This window comes from Amia ocellicauda, chromosome 7, assembly GCF_036373705.1.
Source record: "Amia ocellicauda isolate fAmiCal2 chromosome 7, fAmiCal2.hap1, whole genome shotgun sequence".
Classification (NCBI taxonomy): Eukaryota; Metazoa; Chordata; class Actinopteri; order Amiiformes; family Amiidae; genus Amia; species Amia ocellicauda.
The window spans coordinates 34213795-34226526 of record NC_089856.1 but is presented as its reverse complement, the minus strand read 5'-3'; the positions used below and the strand labels follow the sequence as shown (position 1 = coordinate 34226526).

The 12732-nt window shown below is 39.0% G+C and overlaps 1 protein-coding gene across 1 annotated transcript; it reads right to left on the bottom strand.

Moving 5' to 3' along the window:
- Window positions 1–343: 343 nt before the first annotated feature.
- On the bottom strand, window positions 344–3522 carry scg2a (secretogranin II a). Its single transcript, XM_066709314.1, has 2 exons — window positions 3414–3522; window positions 344–2604 (listed from the first exon to the last, which is right to left on the bottom strand). Exon 2 carries the CDS (start codon window positions 2591–2593, stop codon window positions 704–706), a length of 1890 nt encoding a protein of 629 aa, XP_066565411.1. The 5' UTR covers window positions 2594–2604; window positions 3414–3522; the 3' UTR covers window positions 344–703.
- Between the last annotated feature and the right edge of the window lie 9210 nt (window positions 3523–12732).

Below are 12732 nucleotides of genomic sequence, written 5' to 3'. Positions count from 1 at the left end.
CGTTATTGGTGAATGCGTCATCATACTTATCGCAACCCGCAGTTGTCAATTCTAGTTTACACAATTCAAACGTTTCAGACTGAGCTGTCGTCTCGCTGAAAGGGATAAATGCGCTTGAATTTATATAAGGCGATTTGACAGTTGTGTCGGTTAAATAAAAAATATGAGCAACGCGTTAGATGGAAGGGAGCTGTCCAGTGCTGAAAGGACGCGCCATCTTTTAGCAGCCAGGCATGGGCAACACAACAAAACGCGTTTGTTTCTGGCTGATGTTTTTCTTACTGGTCCACTTTCATTTAATCAACATGTTGTATTGCAAATGAGACAACATTAGACAGCAGAGAAAAATAATACCAGTAAATGCTTTATTAATCTCAGGTACTTTACACAGTATCCAATACACGTACGAAATATTGTATTAATAAAATCACAAAAGAACCAATAGTATCCAACACTGATTCATCTGTAGTCTGTGTTAAGGTATGGCAGGTGAACCGCTTTCCTATTGTGGTATAAGGAGGGGTGTCTTGTTCAACACCAATGTTAACAATAAAAACACTTAAATACCACCAACTCAAGGACTACAACAAACAAAATAAAATGATTTCTCCAGTACATACAAATCAGAATTTTATTGATGAAGAGCTAATGTACTTTTGACTAAACTTTTGAATATATAAATATATTTAATACGTGGAACCGCTTACATTCCGTTTACTTTTTTGCCATAAACGTCTCTCTCTTCGTTTTCGCCGGTCTCTTGGTTTAGATAGCCCAGCATTTTCAGCAGCATGTCTTCGTCCAAGCGCTGCGTTTGGGGGGATTCAGCCATCTCTCCGCCCTCGGACAGTCTTTTGGCTGGCGAGGTGTTATCTGAGCTAATCTGATCAAAGTAATCTTTCATTGCTTGCTCATAAGTCCCATAGGCTACTTGGTCTTCTTTGGAGGAAGGTTGGGCAGCGCGCTTGAGGTCCAGTTTGTTGATCATCTTGGGGTACTTGGTGAGCATCTTTGCAGCAAGATAGGTGGCCAGTTCGTCTTCATCGGTAGCTTCATCATAATCCACTCTGCGTTTATCGTAATCGCGGGATAGCGCACTGGGCTCAGCCATCACGTAATCCCCTCTCCGGGCACCGGGAGGCGAGAACCTGGAGTGCGCATTCTTCGATTGCATTTGTTTTAATATATACTTTGGGTTCTGGTTGCCTATGCTTTCCAGTCCAAGGATATTTAAGATCTCGTCGGTGGTCAGATCGTCAGGAATGTCATTCGGCAGCATTTCTGGCAGCCGCCTGTTGTAAAGTTTGTTGACAGCCTTGTCTTTGCTGTAGGAGGAGATCTGGCTGAGCTTTTCTTCAATTCGGTCCAGATCTTCCGGCACTTCAGGTTCCACCTCCGTCTGGAGCACTCGGTCTTGCTTTTTGATCTCCCCGCTTTTCAGCATCTCTATCAAGTCCTCGGGTGGGATTTGTAATTTCCTCGATATTTCAATCAACTGGTAGATGGCTTGGGGGTCAATGTCATAAGATCCCAGGGGTCTCGCCGCCCGTTTGTCGCTGTTCTGGGCCTCTTTGGGTCTGTCATTGCGGTCTCGCTTGTCCTCCGGCCGCTCGCTCTGTTCCAGGAACCGCAACAGGTAGTAATCCACAAGTTTGGTGAAGTCGTCCGGGTCGGCCTTCTCGACATATTTGCTGGGGCTGGATCTCTTGACCTCGTCGTCCGTCTCCTCGGAATCTCGGTCGAACTCTTCCCGGCTGTTTTTCACCTCCTCCGTCTCTGTCTCCACTTTTTCCTCCACGGGAGTCCAGTCCTCTCCCCCCGCCACGTCTTCGTAAGCCAGGTTGTTGACTCGGTACATGTCGTCGTCGTTGTCCCGGTAGAGTTTCTGGTCCTCGTTCAGACTGTCGCGCTTGTGGTTGTTGGGAGTGGAGAGCTTCCCCAGTTCCTCGAAAACAGACTCCAGGGTGGCGAGGCTCTGGGGAGTGTATTGCTCCTCCACGTTTTCGTTGGTTCTCTTGTAGGGGCTTTCTCTGGAGTCTTCGTCTTCAAACAGCAACGGGTACTTCTTCAATGGTTTGCTCCTTTCAGGCAAGGGGTTGTCCCTGTAATCATCCAGATCAGCTGCAGGGTTACCTTCTTCTGGAACCGGCCTGTGGTTGTACGCGTATCGGGTGTCGGCCAGTGTGGGGGGCGCTTTGGACTCCTTCTCGGCGCGCTGGAGAGATCGGAGCAAAATTTTAAGCCACTGGGATTTATCTTCCGGCCAGGTGGCCCTTGCGTCGGGGACGATGCCCTGATCGGGGCTCTCTATGTTTTGGACCGGAGCGAGCCTGAGCATGGAGCGGAACTTTTCTATGTCGTCATAGTCAGGCATCGCCTCTTCATCGTTCGTCTGCTGCCTGAGTTGTTCTATGTACTCCAAGGCTTTAACCATGTCGGAGTTAGGCACCAAGTAAGGGCTTTTGCGTCTGTTGTCGGGTTCATTTTCTCTCAGCTTGTGTTGTCTCACTGACGCACCATGAATGCAACAAGTGTGAAGAAGGCTAGTGACAATAAACACAGCTCCGGCGATGGGGAACTTGGGAAGAGACATCTTCTTATTGCCTACAAACAACAACACACGTACAGGGTTAACAACATTGCTGTGGCATGTAATGAAAGTGTTCCTGGGCACCATTACTGGAGAGCTGCATGCGTGTTGGCAGACAACCCTTATGCGGTGAGACTGTTTTGTTATCCGCCATCAATGTGACAGTCACATTCCCAGTCCATTCCCATCCACCCTTATTCACAGTTTGCTAGTGTAAACTCCGGACCTAATGGAAATGATCCATTATTCAACAAACAAGCCATCACAGTTGCTGAGAAAAATAATGTGTGAGGAGTAAAGGGATCAACAGTGCGGCATATCTTTTAGTTTCAATTACTGGACTCCAGATGATGCACTACGTTTCCAAGGTAACGTTGCTTTCCTCTATTGCAGCACTACACCCGCGATAAATCATGACTTACCAGCAACACAAATCGACCATGCAAGCGTTTAACTTCACAACTGCACATGCATGCAAACTAGAATAGCGGCGGCACCATATCTAGCTTTTTAAATGAAAAGCATGTGAAATGTATTGTTTTACAGTGGCTAATTGAAAAACAATTGTTTGCATGTCTGGAATTATAATGATACTAATGTATTCAAATGCAATCGTATCAGATTAGGTATTAATAAATACAGGGCAAAATATCGGTGAAAGACATGTAAACGCATGCATCAGGTTGATCTTAAGAAATTAGCTAAAGAAAAAAACTAAAGATTTGTAATTTACTGGTTATCGCCTGATTATCATTTTTTATTTGTAATAGTTATCAGAATATAGATAGATAGATAGATAGATAGATATACATATACACATTACCTCAGCAAGTAGCTAGACGACGGATGAGTCTGAGCATAGCATCTCCCTCTTGATAGCAGTGTGAAGAAGTACTCTCCTTTCAGCACCAGGACAGTTCCTTCTCGTTATATGAAGCGCCACCTGACCTTTGCGTCACTGGGATGTACGTAATATATTTTTATTTATTTATTTTTGTGTTTTTTTTCTGTATGATTTTCTCTCTTTTTTGATTTACCAAAGCACAGAAACAGCAAGTAAAACAAACGTCCTCCTTTGAGTCATTGTATGAGCTTGCATTTACGTTCAACATTTAATGATTTTTAAAGCCTCCCCCCCTGCTTCTATTATAATTCTGACACGGACAGCAGCATCACCTAAACGACATTGAAATAATGAAAAATATACATTTATTTTATTGAATCGTTATTCTGTTTGGACATTTAACCCCTATTTTGAGCGACTGGTTTGTATATAAAATGATTTTTGAGATTCTTCATAATTCTTTGTGGCACTGTTTATGATGATGTAATAGAAATATATTGGATAACTATCATATGAAACGCAGAGCAGTATTGAAAAAATAATCAAACTTTAATTTTAAAATAAATCATTGCATGTAGGCAGCAGAAGGTGCAGCACGAATCATTAATCAAGATCACAACTTGTTGCTATTATTGCATTGCACCTCAACTCTGCGTGCTACATTCACACAGTTAACATTTATTTTGCTAAACATAATCCCTTTAATGTGTGGATATGTATTTTGTATTGCATATAACTTTTGTTTTTACAATATTTTTCACTTAAGCTGCATACCATATTATTCGACGTTTTCCTCTTCTTTCTTGACTCAAGAACTGCGATTCATTGCATTCAATTCATGTCTGCAGTTTAATCTTTTAAACCGAGGAACCTACAAAGGCAGTAATACATAGGACATCCAATCTTTAATACTCAAGGAACCAAGTAGGAATTGTATTTGTATTCGGCATATCCCATAACTTCCCAAAATAATATTATAAAGCTGTTGTTTTTGACGATATTGACGAACAATTACAATCATAACTCTTCTAACGTTTGTTGGGTTCACTTTGGGTCTGAACCAGGAGCTTAAGATGTATTTAAAATGCACTGTTCTTAGTTAAGGTGTGGATGAGCTTGAAGAAACACTTAATTAGGAGTGTAGGGACAACAATACAGGATCATAGTCTGTTGGTGGCCAAACCTGTTTCTGGAAAGCCACAAAATCCTGCATAATTTTTATATGGTTATTTTGACTTATTAAGCCCTGTAAGGTAATCATTGTAGTAGCTATCAGTTTGGATAAAGCAAAAAACAGAACACACCTTGACTCTTCAAGACCACTGTTGCCCAGCCCTGGGCCAGAGTATGTGCAACTGTAATGGCTAACAAGAGATGGGGGTGGGGGGGAGAATACAATGGCAAATTATTTAGAGAATGTTTCTTAAGGATTTTTTTTTTCTGTTTCGTTTCTAATTCTGTATTCTGATTTCTGAAAGCCCAATTGAAGCTTTATTGTTTACACGTATGATAGAAAAGGGGGAAAACAGAATACATTTTCCTTAAAAAAATAAAAATAAAACAATGTCCTGGCTAGATAGCCTAAGAGCTGTGATTTGCCTTCATGACTAGCGGGAATCATTTTATGAGTATTAATTAGAACTCCTGTGATTCCACAGATTGGAGATTTGTATTATTATTTTTTATCTCCAGCTTGGAGGAATATGCACAGTCTGTGGATGTCTTCTGCAAACTGTGGTGATAGTGTTAAATCTAATGATGACTCACTCTCTAAAGCTCCACACAACAGGAGGGTTGCTGCTGCAGATTCTTGTACTGCAGAATATGTCATTGACAAATCCAAAAAGAATGACAGAGCTCCCAAGCTATAAGCAGACAATATAATCTGGCACAAATCAAGATCCCTGTCAAAAGCTGTCAAGCAACATCTAAGCCAGTACGTCAAGTAGAACCAAATGCTTATAGACACTATATTTCATGTCGGTGTACAAATTGATTATTCAAGAGACCTCCATTTAGATATTATTTCAGTGACTGTATTTAGACATGTTTAATTTGCCCTAAAAGCTTGTCACAGTATGAGAGCTGATTTTCATATATTTGACTTGATGTGCAACACTGTTAACGAGACATGACATCCTGGAAAAGATTATGCATCAGACTAGTTTCTACAGCTGTCGATTTCTTGAAATTTGGCATATTTTGTTTGTTCCTAAACAAATCTAAATAACATACAATACCAAGAAAATAATTTTCAACAGAGGCAAGGAAGCTAAGGAAAACATTGGATTAATTTATTAATTTATTTTGTCAGTTAAAGTTTCTTCAAGTTTGTTTACCTTACATGCAGTACATCTATGATTATTAGTGTAATTGGGAATTGGCATTGGATAAATAATTATATAATAGGTGATAGCAGTGCTTAGTCTTAATGTAACTAGTTATTGTAGGTGTACTTCTTCCAGAATGTAGCCTTCAGGGCAAACTTTATTCCTGTTGACTGTTGATTTTAAAGGCTGTATTGTTCACTGATAGTTTTGGAGAAACAGACTCGATTTCTTTTTTGATGTGACAGTAGATATCGGTACAATCCAAAGCCCTAATGTCTAATTGCTCCATAGTGTTTATTTTTACCATCATTATCCACTTACATTCATGAATTATATTCCTATTCTGTAGACATGCCATGAAGGACTTTTCACACATCAAAAAAGCGTCAAAAGCGTACTCTTAGTACAACTGCTTAGTATTTAATGAATCCCAATTAAAAAGTTACAAATGCTGCACTGAGACATCTGATCCTGGAAAAGTGACTTTTATCCTCTCAAGTTGACACCACAATGCATGGCTAGTAACATATGGTTTCCTGTAGAAGGCAACAGATTGTGTTAGGTTTAATTAGCTGTATTCTCAGCATTACTTAAATGGTCATCAGTATGAGCCAATTAGAACCAAATTGTACAAATTGTTTCTATGGATTTTCAAATAACCCCCACCCCCCTACTGCCTTATCTTATAAACAACACACACATGTACACAAATGTATAGATATGGAGAGAGAAATGGTAAAATTCCTCCACATTCGTTAAAAAATAATGACACCCTACTCTAAAACAAATTGTATTTTTCTCCTCCACTCATAAGTCACAATTAAATCTCCTTGTTAACCCCCAAGGTTCATAGACCTTGGGAGAAATCTGGCACTATGAAATTCAAAGGCTGTGCGAGGGGTTTGACGTCAAAGAGTCTATTTACAGTCAAGTCACATCGAGACATGAATATAAAGACCTTGGTGGAAATCTGAGTCATTCTCTTCTGAGATTTTGTGCAACGGTTGAGCAGCATAGCACAGACACGTGGAACAGAATACATTATGTGTGTGAAGTTGCTAACTTGCGTTGTTAGAACTAAAAATAACGCATTGGGGTTGCATCTCCTGTCTCGCAGACCCCATTCATAAATTCTCCTCTCGACTTGTCAGTTCAAACTGACAGCCCCTGTCTCATTAGTAAGAGCCTCCCAATCAGAGGTTTGCCTGTGTCTTTTGGAAAGAGGAATAATAATTGAATTGGGCTTCTGCATGGAAAATTCAACCTGAAAATGTCAAATGTAATTGTTGTTCATGGCAATTAATTTAAAATATTCTATTTACAAAAATTGCAATATCCTGCCCTTATTTAAAGGAAATGAGTGTCATTATGTATCACATAGACTATGTTAACAGGGGCTACACATTGTATTGTTCTCCATGTGAAATTGGAAATTTGTAGGGCATGACAACCGAAGCATATAAATTGGGTCTTTATTCAAGGATGCAACACATTATCCACATTATACTTTAGATTTTGTTACTTTGTATTTTTTTCACTTCAGGTTAACGAAGCTTCTTCACCATGTGACATTTCTGATCCCCTTAACTGTGCTATGCTTACCCTGTTCTCAGCATCTGTCTGTACTGACTAGGCCCTGATTCCCAGCCCTATAGATTGCAGGACAAGTAGGGTAAGGAACTTTTCGGTTGTAATGTTACCCTGTATACTGTGATTGGGGCTCAAGATAGATTAGTTTGTTTGTTTCTATTGCATAATGTTACTGAACAGACAATGGAACAAACAACACATTATTCAACTAAACAAATAAATAATGCTGCTTATTTTAGTGTTGTGTGACTGTATACTCTTAGGCCAGGGGTGGCCAACCCTGTTCCTGGAGAGCCACAATCCTGCAGGTTTTCCAGGTCTCTCTAAATTAACAATCAATTGATATCTCGAACAGAAGGGCATTTTGCCTAATTAAGACCCATAATTGGTTCAATTAAGCAGTTAACGATCTGCATAAAACAAAAACCTGCAGACCCTGTGGCTCTCCAGGACCAGGGTTAGCCACCCCTGCTCTATGTATTAATTTTTGCAATGTTAGTTTTCACGCTACTTTCCTGCTGGCAGGCAACTGTGTAGATTGACCTTATCTTACTTGTTAACTTTAAAAAAACAATGTGTATTTATTGTTCTTTGGAATATGGCAGAAATGAACAAAACAGCTTCTACAAATATCAGAGGTCAATGAGAAATATCCTTCTGTTATCCCAATGTTAATCAGTTTATCCCTTTCTATCAACAAGCTGCACTGAAATCCTGCAGGGCTCACTGGTAATGAAACGGAAGAAGAAAAGTCAACATCAGCTGCAATATTGGATTTGAAGTGGGTTTTAAGTATAGGATCCCATTTTAATACAATAGCCCTCCTGCCAATTTGCTATCAATTTTGCATCAGCAATAAGACTAGGTATATTTATTAAAGTAACATATGTTCTTTAACGCACATCTTTTCACATGTATATATATTATATTTGATGCATATCTTTATATATTCTAGAGATGGTAGGTGTGTGTCAGCAAGCAGAAGTTATTCCTGGAATAGGAGGGGGAGGCAGAGAAGAGATAAAAAGTGTAATACCAAAGTTCTTACAGATCAGGAGAGGGAGGAGGAAAATGTTATGTGGAAAGTATCAGATTTATAAAGTTTGGGGTTCTGCCAGTGCATCCAGGACAAGACTGTTAAGACTATAGCTCAGGACACAAGATTCTGTATTGCTTGTTTAAAATAAATATCCTGTCCTCTAAAGTTCTGGTTTCACTTTAAGCTTAACTGGTTTTAAGTATTGATTGATTATTTTCGTATCCTCAGGGAATTTGCAGGGAAATTCGGAAGAATCAAAAACCAAGTAGTTGTCACCTCGTTTGTGATGAGGAGAAAATTGTGAATTTGTACTTGTTCGTATGAGGCACCAGAAAAAAAAAAAGAAGCAATGTACGTTTAATTAAATGGTCATCCATTTGAGAAGTGCCCATAGTTAACACTTTTAGAAACACACTTCATATTCAAAAACAAATCATATTCATGTCCTAATACCTTCTTATAAAAGTCTTCCTTGTTTCTTTCACAAGGGTGCAAATATGTCACCAATAAGCAGACTAATGTGAACACATTTTTAACTGCTGTAATTTGATTGTAACAAAAAAGCATGAAAGCAATTTTCAAACTAATTCTGTAGCAGCCTAATTATTCCTTCCAGGGATAGATTTGTTTGTTTGTTTGTTTGTTTTTACAACTGGCAGACCGCTTCCACATTCATCATAAAGATGCAGGCAGACCAGCAATCAAATGGTGGAGCTGGTTTGTGTAGACATCATTTGATGTAATAAATCTGATAATGACCTATGCTTTGTTTATGCTATCCTGTTTGTTAAATAGCATATAAAGTGTCTTGGCAGGCTTACATACCAGTACATTTCATAGCAATCTGTAAAACACAGATGGACACTTACCTCTTCAGAACCACTGCATCTTTATTTATAAATGTGTCAATGTGAGTAAAAACAGTTTCAGCATACAAACATCTGACCAGGTTCACCCACACTAATTGTAAGTGTTGGTTATACAATTTTCAGGAGCCTTTACATAATATTTACTGCAGAAAGTTGTAAAAGTCAGGGCAGATGACTTTGAAAGTATTTTTGCCTTTCCAAAAAGAAAGAAAACACAAGAACAAAAATGTCTCTCTTGTACTAGGAGGGTACTTACATGAGAAGTACTAATGGTATAACTTTTTATTATATTCCCCAAGATATTACCAGGTCAGGTGAAAATGCCCTTTAGTTTTTAGAATCCCTGTGAGGAAAAAATCACTTCAAATATTTACCGATAGTGAGAGAAAAAAGCTGTCAATAAATATAGTAATTGTACTCCGCTGTGACATTACAAGATTAAAATATATTAATACAGCTATAGTAATTCTACACTCCTATTTCCATTTATTACTTTGAAGTGCTGTAGTGGTTGCCAAGTCAAATCCTGAATTCATTTGGATCTCCATTTAATAAAAAAAAAAAGAAATGAAAACAAGACTTATTTATTCCTATATAGAATACATTATTATTATTATTAGCAATCTGATCATTTAATTTCCACCACATACATACACTCACCTAAAGGATTATTAGGAACACCATACTAATACTGTGTTTGACCCCCTTTCGCCTTCAGAACTGCCTTAATTCTACGTGGCATTGATTCAACAAGGTGCTGAAAGCATTCTTTAGAAATGTTGGCCCATATTGATAGGATAGCATCTTGCAGTTGATGGAGATTTGTGGGATGCACATCCAGGGCACGAAGCTCCCGTTCCACCACATCCCAAAGATGCTCTATTGGGTTGAGATCTGGTGACTGTGGGGGCCAGTTTAGTACAGTGAACTCATTGTCATGTTCAACAAACCAATTTGAAATGATTCGACCTTTGTGACATGGTGCATTATCCTGCTGGAAGTAGCCATCAGTAGATGGGTACATGGTGGTCATAAAGGGATGGACATGGTCAGAAACAATGCTCAGGTAGGCCGTGGCATTTAAACGATGCCCAATTGGCACTAAGGGGCCTAAAGTGTGCCAAGAAAACATCCTCCACACCATTACACCACCACCACCAGCCTGCACAGTGCTAACAAGGCATGATGGATCCATGTTCTCATTCTGTTTACGCCAAATTCTGACTCTACCATCTGAATGTCTCAACAGAAATCGAGACTCATCAGACCAGGCAACATTTTTCCAGTCTTCAACTGTCCAATTTTGGTGAGCTTGTGCAAATTGTAGCCTCTTTTTCCTATTTGTAGTGGAGATGAGTGGTACCCGGTGGGGTCTTCTGCTGTTGTAGCCCATCCGCCTCAAGGTTGTACGTGTTGTGGCTTCACAAATGCTTTGCTGCATACCTCGGTTGTAACGAGTGGTTATTTCAGTCAAAGTTGCTCTTCTATCAGCTTGAATCAGTCGGCCCATTCTCCTCTGACCTCTAGCATCAACAAGGCATTTTCGCCCACAGGACTGCCGCATACTGGATGTTTTTCCCTTTTCACACCATTCTTTGTAAACCCTAGAAATGGTTGTGCATGAAAATCCCAGTAACTGAGCAGATTGTGAAATACTCAGACCGGCCCGTCTGGCACCAACAACCATGCCACGCTCAAAATTGCTTGAATCACCTTTCTTTCCCATTCAGACATTCAGTTTGGAGTTCAGGAGATTGTCTTGACCAGGACCACACCCCTAAATGCATTGAAGCAACTGCCATGTGATTGGTTGGTTAGATAATTGCATTAATGAGAAATTGAACAGGTGTTCCTAATAATCCTTTAGGTGAGTGTATATCACTTCTATTGATTATTATTTCCATCACATTACTCCTTTTCTATATATTGTAAAAGAAAACAGATCCTCAATTCACTGAACACTTTGCAGACTTTTTAGTGATTCGTTGTGTGATGAATTCCTCAATACATAATAATAATAATAATAATAATAATTAATATAATACTTATATGTAAAGTTCTGATAAAAAAACCTGATATCCCTTGATAAATCATACTCGTACTGCAAATTGCAATATAAACATTTTAAAAGGAAAAGTGCTTTAAATTTAGAACTGTAATAGATTTTATTTTCTACCCAATTAATCAGAAAGTTCTACTTCTCTCTTCCTCAAGTTTGACTTGATATCTTTGATTTTAGTGGAAGCAGAGTGGTGGCAGGATTCGTACGCCTTGTTTCCTTATCTTCAGAGGACCATTTGCGACAGAAATAAAACTCCAAAGTGAAGTTATGGATGCAGTAATTGGAAGGCGTGGGAATGTGGTTTGGGTAGTTCTCATTGAAACTGCTTTTTAAAGACGAGAAGAATATGACTGGAGGTTAAATGCAGTCTATTTTTACTCTACCATTCCCTTCAAGCACTATTGATACACAGCTCACCAAAAGAAAAGGAACACAAGTAAATGCAAACTAGTGTTCTGCTGCAAATTCTTAAAATGCAAATATTTCTAACACTGTATACAAATATGGATGTTTATAGTGACCTCACATTCAATAACTGTAATCAGATAGTCGTTTTGGAATAAATAATGCACACATGCTTACTTTATAGGCCTGGCATAGGAGAGGATGTGCTACTTTATGACCAGTTACTTTACAATTAAAACCCCTTGTTCATGTATTACCTATTTTGCTTGGTGATTAAATGAAATAGATTTCTGTGAAAACTTCCATCAGTGTTAGGATTGTCCTTCAATTGACAGATTTAAGACATGGTTAGTGGTAGTTGGGCCTATTACTCTTTAGTAGTAAAAATAAAGATACTAAGAACTTCACAGGCAATCAATACAACCTCACGTCATTGTACTTGAATGTTATCACAGTTACCCTTTATCAAAATCAATTCACCCTGATGTGATAAAATAACATATATTGATTTTAAAACATGTCTTTCATAAGCTTTTTTGGTTTTCCTTTGAGTTTTCTCCTCTATATTTCCATTATGGCTTTATCTTGGATTACTGCAATTTATATATAGAGAGAGTACAAAGGAATATATTTATTGGTAAACTAAAGGATTTAGTGGTAAACTAAAGAACAGGGAGTTCACCCAAAGCAAACCCCACCGGATTTATAACACGAGCTCAGGAATGGCAGGCACGCTGAGGATTAGAGCAAAATGTATTCTGCATTGGCACAGTCGGACGTTTTCTCTACCTTTGAAATCGATGGATTTCCTCAACAGGCCAGAGAACGTCAATGAGTCAGTGGAAGCCGCCCACTCACTCGCCTCTGTAAAAAATTGTGCGATTATATCGAAGATGCTGCCCTCGATCTTACACATAGCAGCAGCCTATTAAAAGTCAAGCATATTACCCTTTGGCAAGCAGACAGTCACTGCCTACCCATTCCTCATGCTGAGGACCAGGGA

Coding starts and splice junctions, on each gene's coding strand:
- scg2a (XM_066709314.1), bottom strand. CDS start 2,593: ATGTCTCTTCCCAAGTTCCCCATCGCCGGAGCTGTGTTTATTGTCACT.